This window comes from Falco naumanni, chromosome 7, assembly GCF_017639655.2.
Source record: "Falco naumanni isolate bFalNau1 chromosome 7, bFalNau1.pat, whole genome shotgun sequence".
NCBI classification, from domain to species: domain Eukaryota; kingdom Metazoa; phylum Chordata; class Aves; order Falconiformes; family Falconidae; genus Falco; species Falco naumanni.
Window position 1 is genome coordinate 17,680,211 of NC_054060.1, and position 16,148 is coordinate 17,696,358.

The window sequence follows — 16,148 nt, forward strand, 5'->3', positions numbered from 1 at the left end:
GTTATTGTGCGGTGTTGCTATATGTGAGAAGCTGTGATAGCTGCATAATACCCATAATGGTGATAGCTGCATAGCACCCATCAGTCACTGATTGTTACACGTATGGAAACTAGCCTGAGGTTTGGAAAGCAAGTTCAGAGACAGCTTAGAATTAAGTATACACATAATCCATAAACACTAAATTGAAGTATACAAATTATGGAAACACGTTTTACTAAATGCTTAGACGTAAGGAACAGAGAGAAGATTGACTCTGCAAGAACAGAAAACACAAATTTTTGTGGGGGTTCACACACAGGGAAGAAGCCCACATTTTCTTTTACGTATAGTCCTTAGATCGCAGGCTTAGGATAGCATGTGTAGAAAAATACAGTTGTGTTTCATTACCGCGATGATGAGGGATTAACCAAATTACAGAATAATAAGTTTAATGTTAGGTAGATACTCATAACACAGGAGACTGGAAGGAGGCTATTTCCTTTCTGTGCTGCTTTACAGCTTCTGGAGTTACAGCGCCTCTGCTTTTGAGAGCAGATCATGGCTACCATCATTCTTCTAGAACAAATGATCTCAAAAGGAAAAGGCCTTTGTATAAACCAGTACTTCTGTGAATACTGTTAACTATCCTTCCTCCAACTTGATGAAGAAATTCTAGGATGTGTACATCTTTTCTGATAAATGTGTGTCTCGTATATTCCTTCAAATAGATCTCCTTCCCCTGAGCAAGGTAAAAGACTTTGCAAAATAGAATGAAAACCTAAATTTCTTTCTTGGGTTTCTTTCAGAGACTTTAATCTGAGAGATGACTTGGGATCTACTCCAGTAATTGCATTTCTGGAGTGCAGTTAAGACAGAGCTTAGGAAAAAGAGAAATAACTCTCCTTTTTTTGCTGAGACTTTTATCTGAAATCCAGAAATATGAAATGCTGTTTTCATTAGAGTAAGAAATATGTGATAGGAGTCAGATTCTTGGTTCCTTTCTTACAGCAGAAATACTAGCCATCCCCTTGCTCAGAATGACCAGATGAGCCATTGCACTGAAGTACGGCACCCAGTAAGCCCCTGGTCTTCCATTTCTGTCACTGTCCATTTAAAAAATTCTTTAGGCTTTTTCTGTCTGCAGCTCACTCAACTTAGAGATGGTATCTCAGTCTTTGATTTAGAAAAATAAACCCCAGACCATCCAGCTTAGTTCTGACTAACCATTTGACTAGTTTCTTATGCAGTCCAGCTCTTCTTAGAATATGAGACTTGATCTCTTTCTCTTAAGCACGTTGAAGCACTTGGGATACCCTTTGGCTTTTTCTGGATTACTGTTTGAATCCAAGCCCCAGCTTTAGCATCCATTAACATCTGGGGCACAACAATAAATCACACTAAGAAATCCTGGAGCTGTCTGTAACTGGTCTGGAATATAATAATCGTTTCAGTCCTTTACTAAGAGATGGTTTCTCACTGAGCTCGTTCATCTGTAGATGAAGTTTCTCTTACATCAAGCCTTGGTAAGAAAAGGTGAATCAGCCCTGTGTGTGACTCTAATTGCTGCATATTTTGTCAGAGAACCAGAGAACTTCTGCACTAATCTAACTGCCTGGGTCTGTGAAGAATTTGACTTTGGGTTTGGTGCTTTTTTTTCAAATGTAGTGAATTGAAAAGATTCTTCTTGAGGACTTGTTTCTTCTTTATATTTTAATGTTTTGACTAATTTTTGCTTCCAATTGTATCTGTATTTTTATATATGTCAGAATTTGCCATCAGTTGTGGCCCCAAACACAGATAAGTCAGTCGTGACTGCTGTGATATATGCCTTCCTCGAGCAGTGTCCGAGGATTCTATGTGAAGGTCACTGTTAGGGAAAACATATAGAATTATATAGCTTCTTCTGTCATTATTCTTAGCCAGAAAGATACATTACAGTTGAAAAAACATTACTGCTGCTTCTGACATTTTGAACCAAACTCAAGATGTGCCAGAACTATCTATAGCTCAAACTGAAAGTTGTACTTACAATTGCCAAGTACTGATTTTAGCATGACGGCAGGAAGGAATGTCATATAACATGAAATTTATAAGAAGCTGTCATCCTTCTTACAATACTATTTTTAAGGTCCTCCAAGGAGTTTTAGCAGTGGCAACAAATGTCAAGCCTAGGCTTTTTTCCTCCTTCTTTACCTGTAGACGTACAGATGTTATAATTTGAAAATGAAGAGGATGTTAAAATATTAAATTTACATAATATACTTAGAAGCCAAACCAATCTGAACAGATTATTACCGGAAAATAACAGGCATAATAAAATCTCAGTCATGTTCTGCTCTGCAGTTTACATTACTGTTTATTGTATACAATCCTAACATGAGCATTTTTCATAATGCTGATATTTCAGTCTTTCGGTTTAGTCAGACAGTGTGGTACGTCTGACAATGCTGAGTGCATCCTGACAAAGTGCAAGCTGGGAATGAGGGAAGACGAAGCTTTTGGGGAGTTATGTACTTGGAGATAAATATAAAATATTAATTGATAACCTGGAATTTTCTATTCGTATTTATTTCACATTTTCTCTGAAAATTCATGCAATAGTATGTGTATATATATTTTTATATATGTGTGTGTGTATTAAAGCAAACTAGAACTCTGTCCTGGTTCAGAAGAGGGCTCAGAAGATTCAGAAGCTTCAGTTCTCTTGTTGACTGGCATTCGCTTGTCATAGGATCTTGAGCAAGTCTCTTCTACTTTGTCTTCTTCCCCATTCTCTGTCTTTTTAAACTGTGAGTTTTGAAGTGATTCTCTCTTATTATGTATTTTAAAGTTCCTGAATAGCATTTTCTTAAACCTACCAGAAGCTTCGAAGTGCTACTGTAATGTAAATAGTAAGCAAGATATTATTACATGAGAAACCTTAGAAATATTAGTAACCAAATTAAAGTAAATGTGACCACTCATGCATATAGCTATCTCTGAGGAAAATGGTGGCAGAAGAGGTGCACACCTTAGCCATACCGGTTACATTTCCCCACAGGAAAAAAAGGCTCTCACTTGCACATAGTACATATATACATAAAGTCTTCATCAGTATTCTGCAGCCTCAAGTTGTGCATGTGCCCTTGTATTCTCTAATTGAATGCACAAATGGAGGTATGACAGTGGGGTAGATAGTTTAAAATACATGTAAAATGTTAGGGAGATGAAAAACACGTATGTTAGTATAAATTGTGAAGTAAACATGACACAATTTTTAGCGCTTCCCTTAGATAAGGTAAAAACCACCCAGCAAGTACCAGAGACTAGAAGCACACTGTGAAAATTGCCAATATTGTCCAGTAACTCCTGGCAGATGGGGAGCCATTAGAAGCATTCTTGATTATTTCCTAGAAGAAAAAAGACTGGAAAAAAAGTCCCGCAGGCGTTAACCAGCTTGTCACTGCATGACAGATCGCTTCTTAACAATCAAATCAACAAAAATGAGCATAATATTCATTGAACTAATATGGACATTTGCCACACTGTTCACAGAAACAGCCCTGCATGAAACATTCCTTGCAAGCCTGTCATTTTACAGTTGGTTTCTTTGCTTGCGCTGATAGGATGGATTTGTATTGACACTTAACACTGACCACAGGGATGCAGATGTATGTTCGATGTTAGATTTCAAGGACAGTCTAAGTCAGCCTGCCCTCAGCACACCTGTGCTGGAATCAGTGATGATGCTGCTCTAAATGAGATCTGCAAAGTCACTACCTGTGTGGCACTGCGGAAGACGCAGATCGTGGTATCGAGTGAGATTTACTACCGCTGGCTTGCACCTTCAGGCCTAACAGTAACGTAGCCACAAGAGCAAGTATCTTGCCTCAGCAGCAGCCCGAAGGTCAACAGACTTTTGTCCTGTGCCCATCAGCACAAGGTTTGGGAAGTGGTAGAAGAAATATCTAAAATGTTACTTGCTTGGAAGTAGCCACCTCTGCTACAACTAGTGAAGCTGAACCAGCTTCACTGCTAGACACTGTGAGTTCTATCCGAGTGAAGAACCCCACTCCTGACACACTTGGAAAAGCTTCTGTTCCTGATGTGCTATGTTTTATGAAGTACATTAAAAAATTGCCTATTTGAAGTTCTACAGGTCTTAATTTTCTTGAGATCTATATTAGGATGCCCACACTTGCATAAGAACTCTGTCAAATGGAGATGAAGTGGATAATTGAGACTTGTGAATAATTTGACATGTTTTAAAATGCCTATTTCAATGGATAACTCTTGCATTTATATTTAAAATATGTAAGTGATTGTTTTATTTGAGTAAGAAATTAAGAGGTAATTTGAATATCTGTTCATAGGGGTTTTTTTAAATCTGTGGAAATCTCGGAAATTCTTTTTTAATTCCAGGGGTGTTTTTAATTGCTTTTCAGACTGCGATAATGGAACTCTCATAAACCATGACATTTGTTACTAAAACAAATTTCATGCAACAGAGGAATGTTAATCAAAACACGGTACTATGTAAAGCTCAGCTACCATTTTAGCAATTTAAGGACCTTAAGAAGAGACTAAACCCTGCTACCCTTATGATTAAAGCTGCTAGTGCAGTGAGTTGTATTTTGCATAGTAATATACCGGGCTGCGGTAGGAAGACCAGAGCCCACCGGTTGAAGGAAGGGATTGCTTCCTTCTGGTCAGAGCATGTGAGGCTGCATTTGGATGGTTCTTTCCAGTTTTGATTCCCTAGTACAATACAGACATTGTCAAACTGGGGAACTACAGTGGAGGACAACAAGAAGATTAGGGGGATGGAAGATGTGATGTGTGAGCAGAAGCTGAGGGAGCAGTTCACACAGCCTGAGGAGAACACAGCTAAGGGCAGTGCTGGTTGCATTCTTCAGCTTCCTAATGAGATGTTATAAGGAAAAGACAGAGCCAAACCACTTCCAGAAGTGCACAGTAAAAGGCACGAGCACAAATTTCGGGTAGGGAAACTCCTATTAGCTATACAAGAGCAAATCCTCATCCACAGTGAGAGGGGTCAAACACAGCAATAGGCTGTCCGGAAAGGTGGTGTCATTTTCATGAGGCAGTCAGGATTCATCTGCACAGGCCCTGAGCATCCTGACGTGACTTTGAGATTCTTTCTGGGTTTAGTTAAATGACTTTCAGGTGTCCATTCCAGCTTAAATTGTTCAAAAATTCTATAAAAATAGCTGCATTAGCTCAAAACAACATCAAGTCTGCTGTCCGTGTGGTCAGTACTGGATGCTTAGAGAAAGAGTGTATCATGTTAATCGTAGCTATCCTGGCCAGCTAATGGTTGAAATAGTAGCCACAATATTACAGCCTTTGTACTTAAGGACAAAATTTTACTCCATCACAGTTCTGTGATACTTGCTGACACGGGTCTTAGCCTTTTTATGGACAGTCGGGAGAAAATCTTTTGAATGCATGGTGTATTCCATTAATCCTGTACACTTTGTACAATAGTCATTAAAAGAATAGCTGACTGAAATCACACATAAGTATTTCTTAGATAAATGTAAATATGTACCAAGGGGGAAAATCTAATCCCAGGATTTTGATGTCAGAAACTGACCAAATAATTTGAAATTATTTAGATCTTACATTCCATTTAAGAACAAGTATATATGCAGAAATGGTATGTTAGTTACACTCTTGATAATCTCTGTTTGATCCTCTGTAAACTAATAATACTTGAAAAATGTAAAATCAAGTTGTCTTCACCGTACAGCTTTAAGGTCTCCATGCAATTCAGGTTTCAACTGTTATAGTTAGTATGTTTACAAAAGGAATTTTAACAATGGTAGATAACAGCTATTTATTGCTGAAAAATGTTTATAAGTAGTAAATAAGCAGCTTGTCGCTAATTAGTTTTGTGGTAGAAGATGTACTTCTCAAATGGCAGTATGTCAGTGAACAGGATAGAGAATGCAGAGCAGAGTAAGAGACTAAAGCGGATTTTCTTGTGTCAGCACAATTCAAGTGAATGCTAGGGTAAAAGAAAGCCATGAATCATATATGAAATGGTTGTTTCTAATGTGTGAAAACAATGTTTGTCACAGTTTCTGTTGTGCATACGTGTCGGAGCTGGGTGAAGCTGCAGTAGCAAACATTCAGACTTGTGAAGGCAGTGTGGAAAAGCAGGAGCTTACATCGCTTATGGGATTCCACCAGCTCGGATACGAGTATTGCTCATAAACTAGAACAGTGGAAAAGCAATGGTGTCATCGTGTAGAGAAGGAGTTGGGACGGTGCTGAAGCCAGAGTTCTGTAGTTATAATGTGATAAACAAGTAGTTTTTACTTTGTGAATCAGGATTAAGTTATCTGGAAGTCAAACCATTAAACTGTCGGAAACTTTCATGAAATAGTCTAGCTGAACTCTGGCAAACTATGTGATGTCATTCCCCAGCATGCTAATGCTGGAGGTTTATTTTATGGCTAACGTTGGAACACAATGAGATCTACGGGCATATTGGGTACTGGTTCATTAGCATGTTAAATCAATTTCTCTGGCTGAAAATGTTGATTAGGTTAACTGTCCACATTGCATTACTAACCTACTCTGGACAAATTAAAAATCAGTTATTGGAGTCTGTGATGGATACACCTACAGGTGTCATAGCCATCATGAAGCAAATTAATTACATGTGAAAAGTAAAAGTTTTATACTAAAATGCGGAGAGCTTTCTGTTGTATGATCATTTTTGTCACAGTAATCTCCTGCCAAGAGGTCATGGTGTCAGATAAAATGAAACAGGATGTGTGGGAATGGCAGTCAGTCCTGCAGGGTTGTATAAAAAAATGCATCCATGCAACTACAAAATTGCAAATATCCATACTCTAGGCATTGGATGGAAGGATTTCATCGGTATGTCCCGTTGATGATTATGCCTTAAGTTTATATTTCTCAGGGACACAGAAATTCGTATCTCTGGGCGTGAACTTAAGGTACCTAACTGAAGTCAGATGGGATGAATTGAAGATACTGTGTTGAACTACAGTAATTTAAGCAACATAGTGAAAACATAATTGCAGTTTGTGTGTGTATTTTCACAAGTTAAAAGAATACACATATATACCACTAATCAAACAAATTCATTTTTATTAGACTCAGCCTTACATTATGGCCAGGTTTGTATTATGGACAAAAGACATGTCAATATTAAATCAGTTTTTAAATGTTTCCTCAGAGCAGTATTGTCAAAGTTCAAGTGGGTGCTAAGACAGCACTCAGACTGGACTGGAGGTAAAGAAATTAAGACAGTTGAAATACCTTTGAGCTTTCGAACAACAATTTTGTGTTGACAGAATTAAAACAAAGTTCTGTAATTGAGCATCAATTAGCATAAAAGAGGTATATAAGTGATCTGAGCTAGCAATTGCTTCGTATCAAAGTGACAGTCTAATGAGCTGTTTAAGTACTGTTACTTTGCAGATATGACCAGGGTCAAGTATGTCCCTGGAAAGAATATAGATTATATTGTTAGCAACCTTAAAGTGCACAGCATTTCATTCTTTCTTTGGCAAAAAAAACTTTAAAACCTCCTACACTTTCACAAAAATTATTACAGAATGTTTTCTGAATTTGATTAGTACTTCATTAAAAGGTCAAAATACTTTGGATCAAATTCTCTACTCAGGTAAAGTGGTGTGATAAACTCAAGACAAAAGCCACACAGCTCTGTGTGTTTCCTCGTGAATATGGTCTTTTAGGACTTTGATGGGTTTATGTATTCACGTTGAGCTGCTGGTGTATTCGTATGGCTCTCACTGCACCGCTGTAGTACAAACGGTCGTTTTACCGCTTGGAGGTGCAGTACTTCCTGCTCTTTAGCTGTGTGACCTGCTTTGGTCTGCTTCTGTGCCCTGAGAACGGCTCATATTAATGTCAGTCCCACATCTGCAGTAAGGACTGGTTTTTATATATTTATTTTTTTAAAAAAGGACAAGTAAATAGCTCTCCTTTTAAATATGATGTGAAACATACAGTGCTTGTCACTAAAATGTTGGCTTTTGCTAGTAGCTAAGAGGGAAGATGGTAAGTGAAAGATTAAAGCTTTTCTTTTACATAGAATAAGAAGCAGCTGGAATCTATGAAAAATCTGTGGGAAAATACTTAAAAGATACCTAAAAAGAACTGTTTTTCAAAGATGACACAAAGTATAAGGGTACACCTAAAATTTTGAATCAAAATTAAGCATTTTTCCACCTTTTATATTCTTTACTGTTTTATCCATACTTCAAGGTACACGTCTTCAAACAGTGAGTTGGATTCAACTAGTATAAACCAATACAGCTCCACAGAAAGCTTCACTGTTTTCCAGTGTAACAAGGGAATTAAGGAAAACCTGTAGCTGCTAAACACCTGAACCAACTGTTCCTGGTTTTTCATAAGCCATCTGATTTATCTGAAGTTGAGTTATCAGCAAGATAGATGGACATTTCTTGATGTAAAGGGTCATGTGAGGGGATGTGTGCAACACTCAACTAATTGCTTACTTAGGCCCCTGACATCAGACTAAGGAAAGTATTTATTTGAAGACTGGATGGTTCACATAATTATACAAAGCACAAAATATGGTAAATGCATACTAGAGGAATTATTTTTTGGAAATATTTGTGCAGCTGTAAGCATAATTTTCAGCAGCAAGTGAACTGATTTAATGTGATTGATTGCAGGTTCCCTCAAGAGCTGAACATGGGGAAGGTCAGTGCTGAAATCATGTGGACTCTGTTTGCCCAGGACATGAAATATGCGCTGGAAGGTAATTAGAACAAACTATCAATTACACTAGAGAGTTCACCAAGACTGATTTCCACTGCAAATCACACCTGGCGTCAGATTTCTGTGGGTGGTAAGAGCTTTCTGGCATACTTATTTCAGATGTTTCATAGGATAGTAAAAAAGAAGCATTGTACAGGAGGAAAATCATTGCACTGTGACTATATGAAGTTATCTGTGGAAGAAGGAGACAAAAGAACTCTAACTTGAAATGCTACTTCTTGTTACCTAAATCTGACAAAATCATCAATGTCAGAAGAACCACAAATATGCTTGCCAGGGGGCATTGTAGGCATTCCATACTTTCTGGCTGGCGAAAATAGCTAACTTGCCTGTAAGAAACATTCATGGAATGAATTTATGGAGGAAACACACACAGATAAGTAAACCTTTGGTTTTTTTGTTCAAAAGGCAGGTTGTATTCATTCTAGCTCCAGCAGAATCAAATGCAGTTTCCTTTTGTTCTTTAAGATAGTGCTGTGGTTAACCGTAGGTAAAATATACTTTTTTTTATATATATATAGCAGGTAATCTCCGCCTAAAGATTTGGAAGCCACTCATTAAAATATGGCTATTGCAGAAAACCAAGTTAAAATGCCTGCATGAAACTTTTTAAAAATACATAAGAGAGGAATTGAGGAAATGGTCTTAATTAGTGATAGAAATATTGGTAATAATACGTATATTCACGTGAACGTTTAGATCATTATTGAAGTCATGACTTTGAGAGTGATCAAAGAAGTCAAAAGCGTGAAGACCAAATGAGAACCACTATTTTGGTTTAGAACATGTTCCTGGTTACATCTGTGAGAACAAGCTTGTATCAGGAGAGGCTGTAAATCAGGAACAAGTATCAGAAATGGCTGCTCAGCAGCTTGATGTTGTGATTGCACTCATAGATAGCTAGCACAGATTAATAAGAATTTCTAATAGTCATTATATTGTCATGCTTTCATAACTTTGAATGTATAGTTATGCTCTGCACACAGACATCCCTGAGCACCCCAGCGGTTTAGCCATCGAACTATAAATATTCTGTACTGCAACAACATAATTCACAAGATTTTTCACTCTGTGTGCTACGTAGAGCATACTGATCACTCAAAAGGCAGCTTCAGCTCAAGCCATGGTTTGTTTCTTGGTTGTCAAGAATAGAACAGGAAGCTTTTGAGGAGAAGTTAGTGATACAATACATTAAGTGTGGAAGGCTGGGCTGGATCAAATAAAACAGATATTAATGTTAATATCCTAATTCTGCAGAGGGAAATAGTAGAAGACTCATTAGGAGACACTTGACTTTCCATCTCTATTCCAAACCAGTCCCTACATACTGTCTCATCTCAGTGTTGCTGTGGATACTGTCTTTCTGAGGAAAGCAAATGCAATTTTTGTCATTAGAAATTCTAAGTCACTCCAAGAATCAGTAGTGAAACAGTTCCTGTGTATAAATAGTAATTAAGAGGCATTTAAATTAATTATAAATTATTATAAATATACATAATTTCACCTTCTGTGGTTTCATTCCTAAACAGGAACCTCAATAAATCTGGTCACAAAATACAGATTAGCATGCTGCTTCTCTCCAGCTTTGCTGGGTTTTAATCATTAACGCTTTCCATGGATATTTTATAAACTGAGTTTGATTCTCCAGTTGTTAATGGCAATAACATTTTTTGCTTTGAATTCTACAAGATTGGGAGCGAGCCCTTAAACGTGGTTACACTCGATCCTCATGGTTTTAATGGAGTTCATTAAAATGCATTGCATTTGCTATGCCAGTCTCGCCTTCCAAGTTACTAACGTAGGCTACCATCTGTTCATAGGTAGTGTCCAGGGCTGGGATGCAATCTTTGCCTGATTCCATTTAGTATTAATCTCCTGAAGCAGCATCTTTTTTTGTTACAGAGTTGATTCCTTTCTGCATCCAGTCAAGAAGCAATGAAATGTACAACATTGTTTGCAAAAGGATTGCTGATATGATAAAGATTAAATTAGCTCATCCAAGATGATTCTAGTTTTTCCTGCCTTATATATTCCCAAATATATCCAGCCACTCCCATCATCTTAAATTCAGGAAATGCTTATGTCCTAACTTCATTCTCTAAGAGAATACTAACACTGGAACATCTCGTTTGCATTCCTTTTCCCCCTTTTTCCTGAGCGCAGTTCAGAGTGGCTGCTCCGGCTGTGTCCTCTCACTGTGAGCCAGCCACCAGCCGTCACTGCACCGCTCTGCCTGGCCTTCTCCCTTGATCCTCACCCAGGACAGCCTTGCTGGGAGGCTGCTGCTGTGACATGGGGAAGGCAGAGGGAACCGCAGCTTTCCTAGCAGTGGCCTTCGGCTGGAGAAGAACACAGCAGCTTCGTGTCTCTATGAGCACCAAGGCAGCGAATATGCATGAGACAGGGCAGATGTCTGCTGCCGGGGGAAATGGCTTGCTGTACTGAAATCTGGTATTGAGTTCAACGTGTCATTCTAGATTTTCTTCCACCTTAAGTTCAGCCTTTGGTTAGTGTTAAAAGTCTTATGCAAACATTAACAAATTAAGTTCACACCGGTTCTGATTTTTTTCTGATCTAAGGAGCTTGGGATTATCGTCATGTATAGATTTTGCATGGAGAAAGTACCACATGTTTCTCTTTGAGAGCTGACTTTGTTAGATTTGGCCCTCTTTTTTTTTTTTTTTTTCCTTCCTTGCAGGTGATTCGTGAAGCAACAGTGATTTGTGTGATAGATTATACATTGTTGTTTGGCAATTAGTTTACACAAGCATATCTGAGTTTATAGGATGTTAATGTATTGGTACTGTCTGGTCCTCAAATTATTCTGTATTTTTGGTACAAACAAATGAGGAGAGAGAGAATTTCACCAGCAGTGCAAGTGATTTGTTACTGACTTCATATGGTAAGAAATCTTTTCCTTTCCAAGTATGAAGATGTGAAGGTTAAAAGATGATGACAGAGTAATGAGCTGAAATTAGACATGCAATTACAAATTTATCTTTTTTTATTCTGCATTCTCAGAAATATCTTTTTTGGATCTTTTGTATCTCTAACTTTTGAATAGGTCACATCAAATGTCCAAAGCTATTCAGTCTGTTAGAGAACATTCTAATGGCTGTTATTATGATAATGTAATTCTGGTAGTGGCCAGAAGTCAAGACGAGGATCAGGCCAGAAATGAATGAGCTGCTGGGTAAATACAGTAATAAACAGCCTCAATCCTGCAGAGTGAAGACTCTGAAGTGTCAGGCTTTGTAAAAACAGGAGAAAAATAAGAAAGTCATTACACCATTTTAATGTAGGTTTGCTTTTTAAGTTTGCTGCTGTCCCCAATACATAAGCAGTTATCGTCTTCCTGTTTCTCTGACAGATTCCTCTTTCATGACAGAAACTAATAAAAGTGGTTTGAAAGAGAAGCAGCAGCTCTGTGAGTTGATGCTGTGCACAGGGACAGCACAGAAAAGGAAAAAAAAAAAAAAAGCAAGGCTAATGCTGCCCAGAGAAAGGTCACACCATTTGGTCACAGATTTCAAGTCTATTTTCACTCCAGCTTTATGAAGTTTCCCTTAAGACAGAATAGACTCTTGACTTAAAGGGAGACTACGGAGCAGATCTGGGGAGGTGCGGCTGAGGTTATGGAAAGGAGAACAGGGCAGCATCCACCAGAATGCAGGGTTTCTTCAGTATTAAAATGCAAGCTTTTGTTTTATTGAATCTCATTCTGCATTCACACATTTCACCAAATATTTGAATTTCAACAAAATTCCAACCTAATTTTTTCAGAGACCTGAGGAATAGTATGTAGTGTCAGAGGGGATTCAGAGAGACTGTGAAGGCAGAGACAAGGTGGTTATGGTTGGAGTTAATAAAAAATTATCCCTTGGCAGATAATCGATCAGATTGAATGTAACATAATTGGAGGAAGGGGGGCGTTACAAGCGTTCTTTGGTCGGAGTAACAGGCAGTGATATTAATAGCAGCTACATCCCGTACATGCCAGAGAGCTGAGCTTTGTGAGTATGAAAATCCAGCTGAGTACCTATCTACATGCAACACAGAGATCCTTAGGCTTGCCTAAAAAGCACTGTAGCCGTACCAAATGGCACTATTTTGTTGAAGTTAATTAGACCCGCTAATTAAGACAGATAAAGTGGACTGAACTGCTCCCAGGAGTTAAGTTAGTATTTCTTCGTGGCATCATATTTTGTTGTATCAATGTGTCATCTTACTTGGGACTATCTCAGAGATCTCTAGCATGGCACAAACTTGTACTTGGGGGCATGCCGGCTGTAACATTTGGTCATTCCCTAACACACTTCCTTTAATTTTATATATTGAACCAGAAAAACAATAATAAATGCTACTGGGTGTTTACACTGCAGCACAGGTCTATGGTAATCTTAATAAGTTAAAGCTTCTTTATGTCTGACTGTAGGTGTATTCATAGGAGCAGATGTTACTAGAAAATTGCAGTGCATCAGTGAATGCCTGACTTCATTATTTAGTCTTAAAGTTGTCACTCAATAATAGCAGTGTATATTGTCCCATATATTTAATAATGAAAACTCTGGCCTTATGTAATCTTTTTAACCACTGAATATTAATCTTGTCCTGAAACATTGTTATTAGCTCTTACCCTGGCAGTCACTGACTGTAAAACATTTGTGTATAAACTTCTCCTGAACGTTGCCTGATCGTGAGCAAGACAATTTTACTAGTCAACGTATGCTAGTCCTACCATGCTAGATAGCTTATTAGACTGTAAATGGTGCACTAAATGAACCCTAAATTGATTATAATTATGGGTTATTTATAGCTCACACAGCCCAGTCCTTTCCAGAAACCAGTGAGTTCAGTAGGCAAATAAGAGAGAAATGTTCTGTTGAGCTGAAGGGGCTGTATATCACTTACAGGAGCAGGGAGAGAGCTCTCATACCAGGGGCAGCCAGGGCTTCCTCCTGTAGTTTATTAGGTATCTCAGCCCAGAAGAATAACTTACGTCTTCTTTCTTCTTGTCCTTGATTACTGTTCTTCACCAGTAAGATGTTACAACTTCACTGCAGCTCGCACTTTTACAAAAACTAGTTATGTCTTTTGTCCAGAATCATTTGGGGGGGGGGGGGGGGGGGGGGGGGGGGGGAGGGAAGGAAAAAAAAAAAACCTGTGACTTTGTCCCCACAGTAAGTCACTTACAGGACTTGCATTGTTCAGTGCAGTTCTGCATCTGCTGGTTGGAGAAAAGGTTCATCCTTTTCTTCCTACAGGACATTCCCCAAATGCAGTCATGTAGTAGGCCGGCAGCTAGGACTTGAGTTTCCCTGTCCTATTTCTTGAGGGGTTTCTTCCCCTCATCTCTGTCAGAGTGGAGTTGCATAATATCCGCAGAGTAGGAGTGGAACCCAGCTGCTGCACCTCTTCATGAATTCTGTGAGCTAAACACCCTGTAAATCCAATTATTTTTTAGACTTCTGTCCTTCTAGAAACAGTAACCAATGACAGCTTTCTTAAACTATTTTTCTTTATCAAGTAGAGTAAAACATTTGAGTAAGAGAAAATTAAAAATAACAAGCAACCTGCATGCTATTTTTAATCCTGCCTATTCTTAAACTTCACACTAAGACGCTTCATAAAATCTTTCCTCATTCAGCAAACAACTGTTCTGTTCCTCTCCCGGCCTCTGTTTTATTAAGTTGAAGACTCAGCCTTTTACTTTCAGGACTTTTCCCACATACAGAGTTTCACTAGTCTCTTGTTTCTCTGTAGATACAGAGGTACATTTCCTCTTATGGGCGAATACATTAGTTCTAAACTAAATATTGGATACTGGTTCCAGCATCCCCAGGGGAATAGGATAAATCCATTAAAGGTGCTTGTTTTCACATTATCTTTTAATAAGCCTCACATGCAATTTGCTGGTTAACAATTAGAGAACACCTCTGGGTTTGCCTTTGCTTCTGCTTTACAGGCAGAGCCAGGTACAGCACAGTTAATTATTAAAGTGCAACCTCACATTTATCTTGCTGCCTGATTCTTCTTGTTTTGTACTTCATTCTACTAATTGCTTATAAAATGCTACCATGCCTATTTGGTAATATTTTATGCTCACTTTGCACTCTTATGACAAGGCAAAGAGCAGAGAATCAAGACTAAATGTTTCCTTTATGGAAAGATACATTTTTGAAAAATGAAACAATAAGTAAATGAAAGTAACCTGTCATAAAAATTACATAGAAGATGCAAAGTTGAGTATTCAGCGGTTTTCAGCAGTATTCGGCAGTAACCCAATACAGTTAAGGCTTACTTTATTACTTTATTTTCTTTTCCCTCCCAGATTCAATCATTAGAATATAGCATTTAATTATGTGATAAAATTTCCCAAGAATCATGCATATTCTCTCTTAATTTTGCAATTTTTATACATATTAGAGGGTTATGGAAGCCTAATCAATGTAAATTAGACTCCTATACCAGCATTGCATTTCGTCTTTTATTACTTTCTGATTGTGTGATTACTTTGAATAAACGTTGAAACTTCAGTACAAAGTATTTGAAATTATATTCTTCAGAACTAGGCCTTTAATTATTGTCATAAATCTCATGTCACATAGGATGGGCAACTTCTGCTCCATTCATAGCTTGCATGTCCTTAGGCTTTCCATGGTTAATTCATGCACAAAGCAAGAATTCCACTAACAGTAACAAAGCACAATTCAGGTTATTTGTCTTTGGAAGCAATTACTTACTTCCTTCTGTAGCCGTGTATATCCAGATACAGAATTTTGACTCTGAGTGTTTGTTCTTTGAATATTATTGATCTGTTTACCTTTCATGGTACATAAATTTCACTCTGATGTGATACTGAAGGGTAAAAGTTATACTGAGGTTGATCTTACTAAATTATTTGCTGTACTGGCATTTTTCTTTGTCTTAGTTGCAGGCAGGACAGAGGAAGTGTACACTTAATCAAGCTGCTTTATCTTGCATCGTGAGTGCGTGTTCCACTTTTCTGGAAGCATTTGACTGTGAAATTGTAATTAATTGCTGTGACTAATAGGCTAAATTTTCAATAAGGAGTAAAAAAGCAACTCATGTTAAAAAGATACCAAAGTGAATTTGCCTAAAGTAATTTGAAATGTTTACTCAATATAATAACACAGCAGGTAAAAAATGGCAAATGCGATGTTTTGTGGTAGGAAATAGGCTTGTTTGCAGCAGATTCACACACCTCTCATGATATTGCATGTTGCATCTCTTAGATAGTATGTAACATTGGTATTTGATGCCCTTGAAGTTTACTTAAGCAGTTTACCTCTCCCTCAAAGCAATGTGCAGCTCTGCCTTTTCAGATGCTAAGCAGGTGG

General features: G+C 37.9%; 1 protein-coding gene across 5 annotated transcripts in view; it reads left to right on the forward strand.

Moving 5' to 3' along the window:
- Window positions 1–16,148, forward strand: part of UNC13C (unc-13 homolog C) — a 233,908-nt gene that overhangs the window by 166,968 nt on the left and 50,792 nt on the right. For all 5 annotated transcript variants that reach the window (XM_040601370.1, XM_040601366.1, XM_040601367.1 and 2 more), the window contains one exon: window positions 8,682–8,767. In XM_040601370.1, the coding sequence (XP_040457304.1) occupies window positions 8,682–8,767 (86 nt within the window). The remainder of the gene's footprint in view (window positions 1–8,681; window positions 8,768–16,148) is intronic.